Genomic DNA, 16,673 nt, shown 5'->3' on the forward strand with positions numbered 1-16,673 from the left:
GGGACTCTTGGTGTGTCTAGTGGGGGGGCAACCAGCCGTCTGTTCCAATAGTGCTGACTCGTCCACTTCTGTGTATGCCAACTCAGTCTGCATCCTAATGCAAGTGTCAGAAGCAGCATAACCACTCGTTTGTCAGAGCAAGAGATTAAAAATTGCGAGTGGAGCCTGTGTTCAGTGGCACAGATCCTTTCCTTTGCAACTGACTCATTTCCTGAAGGAAGAATACAAAGTTGAACCAGCTAATGCTTATTAGTAGTTCAAAATGCTGAACTATTTGCCCCTGTCCTGAACTGATTTTCTAATCCAGGAATTAGGGCAGTGCTGGAGAGAGGTAAGGAGAGCACGCCAAGGAGAGCTCAGTTGATTGTAAGAGTTTTGGTTACAGTAAAATTACCCAGGAATTAGCCAATTTCTGTAATGGTTACCTATAGAAAAAAGGATTTATCATTAGCCTGTAAGAATTCTCCCACCCTTTCTGCACTTGTCCCTACTGGCGATTGCTTATTCCTCATCTTCTGGAAGGGGGATGTATGAAGCAAGTTGCTTTGCATTCTTATGTTCAGAGAAAGACAGTCCCTGTAGCAAACTAATGGCTTCTTCCCTGCCTATGGTTGCAAAAAAGCATGGCTTATTTCCAGGATACTATACTAATATTTTTAACTGATATAGTTAAGCTTGCAAAGTTAGCAACATGCAAAGTCAAAGCTTACAATTTGGCACATCTTATAGTAGTACCATACAGTAGTTTACATCAACCTTGTGTGCTCAGGTATGGGTCAAGGTATGCCAGCTCCATGCTGATTATGTCTCAACCTCAATCCCAAGCGCAGCACTGAAGCACCTCTCCTGTGAAGACTGGGTTTGTTCAGCCTGGAGAACAGAAGGCTCTGAGGAGACCTAAATGGGCCAACAATCAAGCTGTAGGGGGACATTTTACAAGGGTATGTAGTCATAGGACAAGGGGAATGGCTTTAAACTGACAGAGGGGAGGTTAAGATTAGATACTAGGAAGAGGTTCTTCACTTATGAGAGTGGTGAGGCACTGGCACAGGTTGCCCAGCCTGTTGTGGCTGCCCCATCCCTGGCAGTGTTCAAGGCCAGGTTGGACGGGGCTTGGAGCAACCTGGTTAGTGGAAGGTGTCCCTGCCCATGGCAGGGGGGTGGGAGCCAGATGGTCTTTGAAGTTCCCTTCCAACCCAAACCACCCTATGATTCCAAGTAGCAGTGCCCAGGCTCCATCTTGCTAAAGACACACGGATCAGCAGTGCTTCCAGAGCTTGCAGTTTTCGCAGTCTGTAAGCTAGCACGCTGCTCCATGTAGCTGTATATGTGGAGCCAGACTTGTGCTCCAGCTACAACTCTGACAGCTACAACTCACGAAGTGCTGTATCCAGAGATAAATGATGGATCCTCTCCGCCCCTCACCACACAGAGACATTTAAGCTCATTTAAGTTTCTGCCTCTCTAGAAGTCAGCCAACTCTAACCATTATTTCATTGCGAGGTTGTCACAAAATGCCCATGCAAACCTTTCCACCAAGAACTAATAAGTCAGTTGCTGACATGATATTCAGTTCTTCTGCCATTAAAGAATCTATGCAGGGAAAAAAATCTGAACAATGTTAAAAGGTCTAAAGAAAATTCCATAGTCTGCAATTTCCTTTCATTATGTACAGTTACAGCAAATCTGTGAGCTGATGTAATATATATAAAAAGAGGAGATTTCATGAGATTATCTTGAAATGTCACCCAAAAAAAATAATTCTGGGAAAGTAACCTTTTATTTTTTCCCCAAACCTGTTTTAAATAGTTTTACTTCTAGTTGATAATAACCACTGCACTGTAGGCTGACGCTGAAGTCTGCTTCAAACAAGCCACTATATATACCCACCAATTTCTTAGTGACGTCCTCTCTTTCAGGACTGGGTTGTTAGTGTTCAGTGAAAGGAAGGAAAAAAAAAGATTAAAAACAGAGGGCAAGAGCAATAGTGAGAGCAAGCACGCATGTCCATGCTTTTGCACATGCATTTTATGAAGGAGCGGAACCAGGCCAAAACTAATTTAAGTCGTCTTTCTTTGGCAGGGAGATGAGACCTCAATCTGTTGTCAGCTATACCTACTCCCTATCCCCCCACCACCCACGGAACCAGGCTGAGCTCAGCTACAGGAAAGAAGTGAACAAAAAGCCATGTATTTAGGTTTCATGATACCTGTTTATTCAGCCACAATAATTTACAACTGAATGAAACACACATCACTAAACAAGTACGATAAGTAAGTCCACAGAACTGAAGAACAGCTGAAAGGATGGGATCGTGGGGTTTTTTCACATTAGAATTACATACATAAAGTACTTGAAAAGGCACCAGCTTCCGTCATAAACCTGTTTCCATTACAAACGTGCAGTGAAGGTGAAACATTTAAACTAAAATCACATATAAAATAGGACTCGGAACAGAAAATTCTGAGGAAAATGGACATAGGAAACGTGCAGTAGCACTGTTCGTGGCCATGCCAGCTCCTTAGTACATGGTTATTGATGAGCGAAGGTTTTGTCAGTTGAGGCAGTAGCAGCAGAAGTTGGCATTTCTATAGCACAGCAATCTTGTTATGCAGTTAAATTGAAATCACTGACACTCAATGCGTGAGTGGAGGTGACTCCTATGTGTAAAGATGTAAAGAGTTTAAAATACCCAGATCATAAGTAAAATGAAGTCTTTAGCTAGGAAACAGTGTGCCATTTAACTTACCACACTTCAGTAGTAAAACACTGTGAAAAATTAATAATACTTATTTTCCAGATTTTAGCAATTCATTTGCTTTTCATATTCCCATTCAGAGCGCTCTCGTTTAGGCACTGGCTCAGCACAGCAGATGACCATGTCCTTAACTGCTTTGCTGAACAACTATTTTGCAGGACATACATACATAAATAATATCAAACGCTTTCTTCCAAGACAAGTGGTGGTGATAACAAAGGCGTTCCCATGACTTCTGACTCTGAGTGTGTGGAAGGATCACAGGACCATGCACCATGGAAAGAAGTGGTGCGGTCTACAGCTGGGCTAAGACTAAAAGCAGCTGCCATGGTGGTAACTCTCCTTGATTGGGGGTTTATAAGCTTCTCTACCATGCAAAGAACTGAACAGAATATACTGATAGATCTACTGAATCTATGTACGTTCACTATTCAGCCTTATAAAGCAGTAATTCCTGTGACAGGCCCTTGGGCTGTGCTCACCGTAAAGCCCCTCAGACGAAGTCATGCAAATCCATACTTTGTTTTTAACTTAGCTCTCCAGGTAAGAGCATCTTGTCTCCCATGGGCACTTACCTTGGTAGGGAAGGGCAAGGAAGGGAGAGATATTAGGAAGAAGTTCTTTACTGCAAGGGTGGTGAGACATTGGAACAGGCTGCCCAGCAGTTTTGGGTGCCCCATCCCAACCATTCTAAGATTCTATGATTTTTTGATTCTACGATGAAGTCCAAACAAGACAAAAATTCTTACCTCAGAAGAAGCAGGTCACTGGTGACAGCTTGAATAGGGCCAAGAAGCAACTTTCTGGGACCTCACAGCATTTTTAGGCTCTTTTAAACCACTCTAATAATGCAAATACAGAAAAATGTCTTCCATACTTCACAGGCCATCAGGAAGAACAGAAAAAGTTCCAGCACTTAAAAGGATGCTCTCCTTTCATCACAATGACCCTTGTACAGATTTATCATTCAGTCAATAAGGAATGAATTATTATTATAAAAGATCAGGTTTGTTTTACTCTTCAGTTCTAGCTCCAGACTTGAGCGGAACTTGAGCAAGCTTTTTACAGTGTAAGGAAAAGTTGGGGCTGGTTTTGTTTCCCTATTCAATTTTTTTCTTTAAAGCCATGGCAACCGGCACTCCTGCATGAACCACATTTGCTCACGAACATCCCAGAACCGCAGCATCATTTCTTCAAGTAGAAACAGCCACCTCCGGCCAGCTCCCAGCAGAGGCTGGTGTACAGCAGCGCAGTGCAGGAAAGCAATAAACCAGCCCTGCCCTCCCCCCCTGCTCACAGCCCTCAATTCATTCATGCTGAAACTGGAAAAGCCTCCCCAAAATCTGAATTGAAACACAGTGTGGCAGCTCTGCTCAAGCTTGGCAGGGACATGGATGTGCTCCACAGCAGGAACACAGCATCTGAGTGGGCATGTGGGATACAGACCCATGATCAACCCAGCATCTCTCGCAAGAGCCAAAGGCACTCTTGTTCCGTCCTTTTGTCACACAGCTCCCTGATTATAAACTGTGCTGTTTTAGAGACATGCGCCTCCTCCTTGTCCAAATATGACCACAGCTACTTTAATCCAGAGAGTCAACAGCTACTGGCTTTTGCCCATTTTAAAACACTAGTAACAACTTTTAATAAAATTATATTCACCGAGACAACAAGAATGTGTTAAAATAACATCGGTTTCCTATTTGCACTGTGCTAGTAATGGCATATATTAATCACAAGACGAGGCACAAATCTGCAGCATCGCCCTTTCATAGAGGCAATCCAGAGCAAATTTCCATTTAGAAGTTAATTTTACAATTTACACCCACTCTTTCCCATTTTCTTTTTAAGAGGTTTGTTTCAGGATTGCACACAGATTCAGCACTTCTAATGCAAAACCAGACAAATATAATCACTTACTTAAACATTTCTTTGAAAAACTGCATTAAACAAAAAGATTGCGCAGGGTATGAAGCTCAGAGGAAAAAACAGTACATCAGGCAGAGAGGCCAGAACGTGATCAAGCCCAAGAAACACCAAAACACATCTGTTTCACAGCAAAGCCTCGCTCAAAATGAAAGTACCACTAAATTCCAGCCTCTACTCACATTTTTTCCCTTTTTTTTGTAGTAAATATTACACTTATTTCAAAGGGCACTGCTATATTACAGTTTCTTAAAAACACTAAAAAGGTAGCCAGTAAAAATTTAGACCATCAGCAGCATCTGGTATAGTACAAGATCAAAACAAGACAACAGATTTGTGCAACTCACTGAAAACTCTTTTTGTGCCTCCTATAAAAAATACTCTCCTTGGCTTTAAAAAAACACCAAGATCAAAAGTTCGATTAATATTCCAAGTATGCAAATGGCATACTGATAAAGTCCCTAACGCAAAAGACTTATTGGCTCAAAATAGGCATTTGGTCCAACCCCAGTTTATTTCCTCCATACCTGAAATGCCCAGAAAATGCATGCATTACATTTAAAAATATCCATTTAGCATGATCCTAGCTCACATCAAAATGCAATGTTGGCAGTTGCGAGACTGAATGATGCCATCCTGCTCTACACTGAGGCCGCCAGCCAGGCTATTTCCTATGTTGTTGGGTTTTTTCTCAGCTTAAACACATGCAGAAATCAGCAAGACAGAGGGGGTTAAACCCACATCTTCAATGAAATTCAAACAAGGCCTCACACTTGCACAGCGAAGGAAGTGCCAGAACTGTCCCGCCCCTGCTCTTTGAAGGGTCCGATGCAAGATATGAAACCCACAGCATAAGGTGCCTCGTGCTTTCTGAACAAGCAAGCAGCAAACCTGAGGGCAGCAGGCAAAACCAGGTCCCAGCTCATGCTCTAGTCCACTGCCTCCCCCTTGCAAGATGGCTGCAAGAGGACATAAATCCACAAGCAAGTCCAAAGGGGAAGGAAGATGGCTCGTTTCTAGCCAATTTCACAAGCCCTGATTAGCAGATCATATACAAATGCGAACAGTTAATATTCACAGAGCAACCTCTCGTACCTAATTATTATAATAGATTTAACATCATTAATAAATATATAAAACAACATGTTAATCTCACAGACAAAGCACATTTCAAAGGTCAGCATTAACTGAAATATCCAGGCAGTTTGGTCATTCTTTAAAGCACTGAAGAATTATATGCAGATAATAATGTGAGTGTTAAGAACAGGCACACAAAATATAAACTTAAGCTTGGTTTAACGTTTCTGAAGAGGCTCTGAACTGGCCTTAGAAACTATTCTGAATGGCCTTCAAATGAAGTCCCTTGCAGCCATTGCATATTTAAGAATAGAAGAAACTCCTTTACACTGTACATATCTCGGCACTTTATCTCGATCAGCTGCAAAGCAGAATTCCCCAGGGACCAGCACACATAGGTAAGCGGATCTATCCCAAAATGCTGCTCTACATTTCATACAGTCTCATGCTGAAAGAGGAGATCATCTAGTCATCACATAAAAGCCTTGGTCTGGGAGACAGAAACTTAGGTGCTCACTCCTAGCCCTGACTCAGATGACTTCTGTCATCTTAAACCAGTCCCTTTATCTCTCTGTCACAGTTTGCCTGCCTCTGAAAAGGAGAGGCAGTAATTCCCTGTCTCACAGCAGTGTTCTGAGGCTTAATTTCATAAGGTGCTTTTGAAGAGTCTCCGAAAAGGCACTGTTAAAGTGCAGCTATTAAAATGTCAGAAATATGGACAGAAGTGTGCATCCCACAAGCCTTTCCCGAGATATCAATGTGCAAATCTAGAAGAGATGAGGACTCGCACTAGGTCGCACTTCAGTAGTCCCACCACAGCAGTTTTGTTTTCTCCCATAGCTTTGAAAAAGCGTCACATCTCCAGGTCTCAGCAGAATTACTGGGCTGCCCCATTCCGCAGACTGTCTCCAGTCTCCATTTGTTCTAACGGGCCAAATTCAGGATGCGTGGCCGGGGACTTCCTTTGCCCTCGGAGAGTGTGCGCATTCAACATCTCCAGCAGCAAGTCATACACTGGGACCACATTTTTACACTTCATGCTCAGGAGATGCTCCATTCCCTTGTTACTGTGCAGGAGAACAGAAAGTTCAGTGAGTTCAGAAAGTCAGTGGTCTGGGTCCAACAATGCAGAGAAGGAAACACGCCTGTGGCTTCAAGAGAGTCCTTTTTTAATTAGGGGTTAAGAGGATTTAGCTGCTGTAGTCCCTGAGACCACTCACCACTATCAACAGTAACAGCATCCCAATACTTTAAGGCCGAGTGCTTTACTATTTAGAGAACCAAGATTCGTTTTACACCACACAAACTGACTTCAGAAAATGATTGGATGTACCCACCCTATTAAAATCAAACAGAAAACCTCTTTGATGCTGTGAATGTGGGAGGTCCACACACTGCAGCTTTATACAAAAGGAGAATTTACAATGTGCAGCTCTAATGACTACCTGGCTCCTGCCTGGCTGAGTAGGAAGACCGAATTACCCTGTCTAACTTCAAGCAGTTTGTTTCCCCACTGCATGTCCAGTGTCAGATCTTGCAGATGGCTACAGGCTTTTAAAATAATCTTTTTTTTTTGTTACGCAGTAAGATATAATGACACCTTATTAGCTTGAATGCTCTGTGGCTGCATCATGATTTGGACTAAGAGGAGATGGCTATTGCCACTGCAGTTGCACATGGATATACTTCAGATGCACTCAAAGTTTTGGGGTTGAAATCTAAGTGAGCTTGCTCAACACCAACTTTATCACAGTGGAAATAGTAGCAGGCAGCCAGCACATAGCTGACCTAGTAGATTGGCTTGGGGGGGGGGGGGATGAGGCTTCCAGAAAAATGAGGTTCTGCTACAATTCGAGAGTTATAAATACATTAATGGTAAAGAAGAAATTGCAGCCGCCTTCCTATACCCAGATCTTGAGGCCTGCATCATTTGGTAATCAAGGCTGAGAGCATCAATTATTTCCAGAACAAAGTATAATTGACTGATCACTGCTAAGCAATGTAAAGGAGACAGGTCACAAGTAGCCTCCAGACTTTGGCTGAGGCAGGCACAGCATAAAACCTCTTGTTTTAATAAGAAAATATAGAAAATTTGCAAAGATTCCGAATGTTTATTCACATCATGTCAGAACAAGAGCTCCTGCAATGCTGTAATGTGGTGTTACTCCACAGTGGGCAACCCAGGTGATAGCAGAGCATCAGAGCCCTGAGTCTGGTTTGCTCTGGCTGATGCTGTAGCTCCTGCAGGGCCAGCTCTCAACCTCACCCCAGTTCACAAACTAGCCTTTCGCACAGTCAGGTGCTTGCTGCTGCCACCCACTCTCCCAGGAAGCCTGTTGCAGAGGTGGCTGTCCCTCTTCAGTGTCTCTACACAAAGTCAGACACACTCGTCTCTCCTCTACATAGTCCAGCCTGGTCCTAGAACAGGTGCCTTCCCTGGACACACAGTCCAAAGTGAAGACATAAGACAGCTTTGTGAATAGCTGGGCTTTGGGTAATAATGTAAAATTGCAAACAGCCTGAAAATTAAAGCATTTGTTTGTAGGACCTTGTGTTTGAGTCTGCTGTACTGCAAGCAAAGATGAGCAGCTCTAGAGGTCTCGGAACTGGCAGGGAGCAGAGGAACTGCTTCTGATGGAGAAAGCAGGAGCGTGGCGTTGCTGTAGCACAAGTAACTTGGCAAAAATGCTGTGGTTCTCAGTAAAAGACAACAACTTTGGCTTGGGGCAAACATGGCACTCACGGTACACTTTGCTCCACCAAAGCCCAACGTGCAGCTCAGTTTGGAAAAAGACTTTATTTTGGACAGAAGAGTTCTGATGGCTGGGTGGGTCTTTTAGAAAAGCTGAATTTGTGTAATTATTGTTAAACATTTCAGGCAGCTCCATAATGAATAATTTAATGTAATACAGTTAAAGTGGCATTTTAATATCAACACAACATTTCTGAGTGCCAGCAAGCACTTGAGTATAGTGGCTGTTTAGTTGTGCTAGGAAGGAAAGCTTTACAATGGACAGAGATGAAGAGCAGTACCAGGATTCCCTCAGGAGTGCTCTGGAGCTCGAGCCTCGCTTTGTGGCTGTAATAAACAAGCACCAACACCGTACATGCTGCACACATTCTGTAAAATGTACCTTGCGTGTCTGACGTGAGAGAGGAGCATCAGCAGGTTGGCCAGGCGAGTGGTCTGCTGCTGCGAGGGGATTCCGCTCTTTGCAATAACCCACACCAAAGCATCTGTGACCACATTAAGCAGGTGATGCAGTTTCCTGTTGCTTTCAGGTTCTTCTCCTGACAAGGGAAACATGCCTAAACAGAGAGAGAAATAAACACATGAGGAAGAAAAAGAAGCTATGACTGTGGACTTTTTTCTGATATGCTATTTCACCAGGATTAGAGAAGATACATTTCCCGACACCCTCCCTCAAGACTATACAAATGATGCTCCATGTGCCACATCAAGCTTCAACTTACATTCCTTTGCCAAAATTTGAGGGCCACATCCTTTGCAAGCTGAGCAATTCTCCCAAATCCTCCCATGACAACATGTTGACATGTTCTCATGTCCCTTCAGTCCAGAGAATGGACATGCTCTCCATTCTCCAGATTTTTTTTCCTTTGAATCACTCTGTACCTTGTAGTTTAGTAACTATTATTAGTTACAGCATTATGCTTGCTCTAATCTCTTCTTGTTGAAAAAAACCCTTTTTTGTCTGAGTATATCCTAGGGAGGGCCTGCCATGGTCCCCTACAGCTCACTGAGGGTGCCATAATACACCATTTGCCTACAGTGGGAAACCTTAAAAGTCATCAAAAAGAAGGGAATTGGGGGTAGAGGGAAGAGAAGAAATCACCACTAAGGAGGTCTGGAAACAGACAATAACATCATCGATGGAGCAGAAGAGATTTGGGGGGCAGGGGGCAGCAGTCCTCCCAGAGATACTTATGGAAAGACAGAGCTCCAGAACACCTTGAAAATTAGCAGTAAAAGGTTAATTTTGACAAGAAAGGCAAGCAGGGAGAGGTGAAAGGGGAGATCTTTTTGAGAGGTGAGGCTTTGAAGGAAATGTGGCTGATGAACATAGCTTTTTGTTGGGTTTTTTGGTTGGTTGGTGTGAGGATTTTTCTTCAAGAAAAAAAGAACAGCTTTTGTTGTCTGTTAAAATAACGGTATCCATCTATAAACAAGTGGGATAACTGCTGGACCATTCCCCTTCGGAGCTGGACTGAGAATTACACAGCAGCTTCTTGCTGAAAACAGTCCATGTAACAGCTGTTATTTTCTTGTTGGATTTTTTGGACAACATGGATCACAAAACATTCTGGGAAATAAAATTATTTTACTGCAGACTACCTTAAAATGGCAAACACGCTCCCATTTGCCTTGGGTAAAACACTGCAAAGCAAGTCTTTTGCAAAGCAAAGCTCATAGCCTGAAATTAATCTCGCAGTTGAGTACTTTCAATCATTTATACCAATTAATTACCATTAAATAGGAACACGTAAGCCTAATTAATCATCACTCAATTGAGTAGCTAGTTTTACTAGAATTAAGAATTAAGGACAGGTTTATAAAGCTGCACAGCAACTTTACATATCACCAGGATCCACAGAGATATGAGTAAAGGTTCTTGCTGAAAAGGACATACCTGCATTCTGAGTCCTGAGCCCCACCTTGTAAGAATCTTTCAGACTTTGGGTCTTTCATGCTGTTCTTACAACAGGACATAGACCATAAACCCAGGAAACGATACAGCTCAGCATTTTCTTGAGCAAACATCCTTACTGATCCAAACGTCCTTTCCTATTGTCCTCTTTCAGCAGCTTTATCTCATTTGATAATTCTGCCATTTTTAGAGGCTGATTGCACAGCCACCTTTGAAATAGAATGTAGTTTGGTGAGTGTCAGAGCCAGCCATATACTCACTGGAATTGAGGAGAATCATTGCCTTGACACACAGATACTCCTTGTGCTGCAGTTTCAGCTCTCGTAACCTTGAGGTCATGGCCAGAAGCATATCAAAGATCTCCAAAATTCCCTCTACGCATTTCCCCTCGTCCCTATGGAAACACATTCAAAATGTTATTGAAAAAGTAGAATGAAGAAACTCCAACTCAGCCAGATAAAAAAGGCCTACCCATCTCATCTTTGGGAGAATTGAAAGGTTCTATCATGAAATCTAAATTGAAAATTATAGTAGTATAAAAGGTCAGCACCTCTAAGAAACTGATTTTCTCTTTAAAGCACATGCAGGATGGACCACAGGTAAGTATGACCATATTTCTGTAAGAAGCTTTATCCTCACAGCCAGTATAATTCTGATATAATTCTGATAATCAGTTTGAAACACTGTAGTGCAGGGCACAGTACCACCTTGAATCATTTTCCAGATTTCTTTCACAAGGAGTTAATACCTATTTGTACCTGAGGGAGGTCTGAGGACTTGCTGAATAAAAAAGACTCCCTAAAAGAAGTTTCTTGGAATAATAGGACACTTTTAAAGAATAAAACAACCTCTACCCCCATCCGCCAGCACCTTTTTCCTCGAAGGTGTTTAAGTATAAATAGATTGGGGGGGGGGCGGGCGGTGTTGGTGGGTTTGTGATTGTTTATTGTTATGCTTGCAAGTGTTTACTGAATGCAACTTTCTCCATTTTGGATATTAGAAATGGTCCCATTTTCAGAAAAGAAAGAAACAAACAAACAACCTTAAGCCACTCCAATAGGTTTAAAATTAATTAGCAGCAAATTTCGAGCCACTGTATTTACTGTTCCAGTTTTTTGGTTAGGTTTTTTTTACATGTACTGGACTAAAAAAGCAATTAAGCTCTACAACACAGTATTCAAATGGATGCTTCTCATGCTCTATGTAATACGCATATTTTTTTTCTCCGTAATGTTCTTAATACAAGGAAGACTTAAGCACAGCAATGCAGGAGTACTATAGAACTTCAAAACCTTCTAAGGTCTTGTAGAAAAACCTCCTTACTTATCTGTATTCTTCCCTGCTGGTACGTGGTGTTATTGAGAACAGCAGCAGTGGCAGGAAGAAAAATAGGTAGAAAAGCTACTTCAATTAAAATATGGCGTGACATTAAGTCTACATTTTTTGATGGAAGCGAGGAAAAGTTGCCAACATAGTGTGTTGTGTTGCTGTGTCAACAGTTTCAGCATCTAGAGACCTGGACCATAAGGAACAAAGCCAACAAAAGGTGTGAAAAATACGGAAGAGCTTCACACTGTCATGTGCTACAGGAATTCAGGAATTTGCAAGTTCAACAACACTGTTTATGCTCAGCATTCCTTAAGCCCCTGTAAGGATGTGGAACCTCAAGACGTTGTTACAAATACAAGTAAATTATGTTGTTAGATAAAATATTAATAGCATCTTCTCAAGAAATTTATTGCTTTTACCTGTCTAATACAAGGTCTGGTGCAAAAATCAGTTTCCCAGGATGGTCAATTGATCTCCACATCAAACCAACCATTAAAACTTCCATCCAGCAACTCTCCAAAAGTCTTACTTGGTCATAGAGGCTGAGATCAATGAAGCCTAAAATTATGAAAATAACATAAACCAACCTCTTTATTTCTCTGTTTTGATAAAGAAGTCTCAGTATATGAGAAACAAAAAGAAATTGAAAGCATTATGGGTTGTGAAAAAAGCCAGAAAAAGGAGCACTGACACCAGAAGCGCCATGCTGCCATCTCAAATAGGAACATAAATATTTGTTAATATCATTCTCAAATCTTCCACAAAACATTTGAAATAACGCAGAGTGATGTTCCAGCGCAATTACTCACATACAGCTGGTGAAACTCAAGTGGCTGCAGAGGACCAGCCTTATGCTGGGCCAGTTCTTTAGATGACAGTCCCACAGCATCCAGAAAGGCCTCAGAGAATCACTTGGGAAACTCACACTTGCCGGAGGTTACTGCATTGCACTGCAGAAGACTCCTAAGAAATTAATCTGTTCTTTCCCCCGAATGCATATGGTTGCTCTTTGCAGGTTTGTTTTTTTTCTCTCATAAGACAGACATGTTTCTGGGTTTCTTGGGTAACTGTTAAAGAACCCAGACCTTGGTGCCTCTGTGTTGTCATCCCCTCTGCAAATGCCATAAGTTGGCCCCCTCCCTTTCTGATCCCTTTCCTGCTGTCTCCTTCTCCAAAACTGCAATAAACCAGAAGAAAAAAACAACAAACAAACCCGAATAAAAAGAGTCAGGGTGGTTGGTGAAGGTAGTAGTGTCCCCATTGCCTTCATACATAGCATCCCAGCAGTAAGAACAGAATTAACGCAATTGTGCATAAAACAGTTCCAGCATTTTTTTCTCCCCAGAATTTACAGCAAGGCACTGGATTGTGCTGCAGTAGATCCAGAAGGGAGAGACAGTCATTGCTCTTCTTTTCCCTCCCCCTGCAAAAACCACTGGGGAAAAAAGATGTATAGAAGCCATATAGAGAGAAATAAAATTTACACACCCTGAACCAAAAGGTGAGAAGTGTACACTATCAAAATGCAAGTGGGAATGCAGACTGCTCAGTCAAAGAGTAAAACACAGATATGATGAAGACCAGTTCAGTGGTCAAAACCAAGATGAGGCCAGTTTTTAAAGCAGAGCTGCTTTAGATAGGTCTCTATCCTATCCAAAGGTGCTTCATTTTCAGATGAGCTGGCATCTACTACTCTGCATGCAGAAAAATCATTACAGCCTGGCCATGGGAGACAGGTTCCCCGTAGTTCTTGCCAGACATCTGAGGTCTTAAAATATACTCAGTACGTTTGCACTGTCAAAGAATCTGCTGTCAGTAATTTATACAAATGCTCCATGTATTTTAATTTTATTAAACTACCAGGCTGGAAGACAGTTGGTGACAGCTTTGGGTTGATATAAACTGGGTAATGTGCACACACTCTTATTAAAAAAAGTGCTGCCTTTCAAAATGGCTTGCTCCTCATTGTGTAAGAAGGGTAAACAGGAGCCTGTGAGCAGTACCTTCCCTCCTGGATTTCGCTGTCACATAATTTACTACAGAATCCACAGTCAACAACAGATTATCTGCCAGACACACACTCAAAATTTTAAAAGTGCTTTTAGAAAAATAATCATGGATGTGTGAATTGTATAAACTAAAAGTGGCAGTTTCCTGGGAAACAGCAGCCACAAGACATTTCAGAAGTTTATTTAAATAAACATTTACACAAGAGTGCCCTGATTTCTCCAGCTCAAACAAACAGTTATTTGGTTTAAAAACTATCATCTCAGTTGAGTGAGATGTCAGACCAAGTCCTACTGTTCAATCTACAGATACTTACTTAAACTTACATCCAGATTTATCCTGGATGTCATCTGCTAAACTCACATTATCAGCACTAGCAGTATGGTTTATGACCACTGAGCACAACTATTAGAAGGACTATATCTTTCCTTTTCCTAACAATCTTGTGCTTTAAAGATAGAGGACAGCACACAACCACCACAGCTTCTATTCAAGTGTCAGAAGTCATAGTTCACTTGCTGCAGAAATCATTAAACTACTTACTTTTCTATGGCTGTACTACATGTCCTTTAAATTGTGTGCTCTACACCTAATCATTTCATTATAAATTACGAGGACAAACTAGAAAACTCTTGTGCTGGATGTACAGTGACTAACAACAGGCACACTGCTCTGGCCAGCAGCACACTAGGTTGCATAATGAATCCAAATTTCAATATTATGGCAACATTCTACCAATTTGCAACACAGGTATGGCTTTGAACCACATTGAACTATCTTAGACAAGGGAAACAAAGTAAAAGGCAGTTATAGAAGTTCTGCCATCTGACAATTTAGGATTAAAATACGTGTAATTGAGAAGGAAAAAAAATCCATGTATGAAATTTTGTTTTACTGAGCAACAACAAAAATACAATCCATTAAACTGAAAGTACAGACAAAAATACAGGCACAGAGTAAAACTTGATAAAAGAATTTCATTAAATATTAAATATGAAAAAAACCCCAACCCCTCAACATTTATCTTTCCTATTTAGGGTTACTGTTAACATAAGCATCTGTAAGGAAAAAGATTTTCTTTTACTTTCAGTGAGTCTCAAAATAATATCATTAATAACTTAGAGGTAAAAATGGGCTTCTAACACAAGCACACAACACCAAACATTCAGCTTTATAGAAATTAAAATTACTGCTCACTGGGCCATTAGATAAGAATCTGTATTTTTTTTCCTAAGAACTTACCTCCAGGAACCAGGCATGGATCTAGATGATTAGCTTCAGGCAAGAAGTTTCAAAACCTGAAATTCTATGTCCTGAGCTTTAGACATCACAGTTATTTTAATGTAAAAAAATAAATAAATCCCCATTGAAGTAAATGTTCTAACTGCCATGTACTATGCGAACTACTTATAATTAGGAACATATTAAACAATCACATCTATTTTTGGCATTGTTCTAAAATGGTGTTTCTGTTCTGTGTTAGAGGAGTGATCAGAAAAAAATAAACCCAAACCAAACACACAGGATGAAGCGCCAACATTCCCTGGAACTGTTTTGAAGGGCTTTGATTGCTTCAATGGGCTTTCTTCATATAGCTCTCTTATTGCCAAGAAAAGTTTTTATTTTCTGACATATGTTGAAAGTAAACTGAAAGTGATCAATGTCAAAATTTGGGTTCGTTTGGAAACTGAACTTTTTAAAAACAAATCAAAAAATCAATCTCAACTGGCTGAAGCTTTGGTTTGTGGTTGTTTTTTGTAAAAAAGCTGACATAGTCTAAAAAAAAGAAACTAAGAATAATCAGAAAATTGAAAAGGGTGTTTGGGTTCTTTTCCCCATTCAAATATTCCTTAAAACGAGGTCATTTTCAAAGAATTTTCCTGGTTTTCCTTCACAATTCACTTCCTACCAGATTAACATCACTGTACAGAGTCCACTGAAATGGTACTTTTCAATCAAGTTTTTCTGATTAGACAAGAAATTATAGCAGTAGACATTACTTAAGGATTTGGGCTTTCAGTGTAAAACATTCCACATTAACGGCAAAACCACTATTGCTCTGCAAATGGCTAGCATGGCTTAAGATGTTCATGCTGTGCAAATATCAGCTCCCCAGAAGCTTAGCAGCTGACCTGGAATTTGCACAACCAAAACTATCACACCTGAACACTCCAACACAGTGGCTAAGCAATGAAGACTAATCTGCACCTAGGAGATGTGGTTCAGCAGCTGGAGCTGGTAGCACCTTCAGCCACTCCTAGATCTGAAATAGGATTGGCTTTCCTTATTCTAAATTCTTAGTTAAAGTATTATATGAAATATTCCTTGTTTCCTGTAACATATACACACTCAGTTTACCTCTAGATGTAACAGCTACTGCCATGTCTTCCTATGTATGTGTATTTAAGCAGTAGCAAGTACTGTTTATAATGCACAAGCATGACAAGACCAGGGCAAGCACCGGCATGCTCTGACTACCGTCAGCATAAAATCCAAGTGAGGAGCCGTGATGTGTGTTGGCTCCTCAGTCCTGATGGACGTGGGGTTAGGACTACCAGACACACTGCAGAATATATTAGCCACTTCTAGCAGAGCACTCTACCTTAGTCGAGGATTAAGCCCCAAGCTGCTATATATCTATCAATTATTCAGTGCTTCTTTCAGCTCACTATTGTTAGTTGGTCACCTTAGCTCTTGCTAAAGGGCTACAGTCTGTGGTTTAGTCTATGCCAGCCAGCAAGTTTTTCTGCACACCTTTGCGAACTGCCATCTCGGTGTACTGGCTGCTTTTATTTTGGCTTTTATTCTTTATTCTGTTTCAATCATGGATGCTTAATGGAGAAGGAATTGCAAATGCTCACCACTTCTAGGTTGTAAGAAGTGAAACGGTACATTACCATGATGCTGGA

At 41.2% G+C, this 16,673-nt stretch overlaps 1 protein-coding gene across 3 annotated transcripts in view; it reads right to left on the reverse strand.

Moving 5' to 3' along the window:
- Positions 1–2,192: 2,192 nt before the first annotated feature.
- The window catches only part of ESR2 (estrogen receptor 2), a 37,957-nt gene continuing 23,476 nt past the window's right edge, over positions 2,193–16,673 (reverse strand). For 2 of the 3 annotated variants that reach the window (XM_030484433.1, XM_030484434.1), the window contains exons 6-9: positions 12,177–12,315; positions 10,689–10,822; positions 8,896–9,070; positions 2,193–6,828 (exon numbers count right to left, since the gene is read on the reverse strand). In XM_030484433.1, the coding sequence (XP_030340293.1) occupies positions 6,639–6,828; positions 8,896–9,070; positions 10,689–10,822; positions 12,177–12,315 (638 nt within the window). In that variant the 3' untranslated portion in view covers positions 2,193–6,638. Of the gene's footprint in view, positions 6,829–8,739; positions 9,071–10,688; positions 10,823–12,176; positions 12,316–16,673 lie in introns of those variants that run through there. The other variant, XM_030484435.1, reaches the window with a different exon arrangement.

The sequence above is a fragment of the Strigops habroptila genome, chromosome 4, assembly GCF_004027225.2.
Source record: "Strigops habroptila isolate Jane chromosome 4, bStrHab1.2.pri, whole genome shotgun sequence".
NCBI lineage: Eukaryota > Metazoa > Chordata > Aves > Psittaciformes > Psittacidae > Strigops > Strigops habroptila.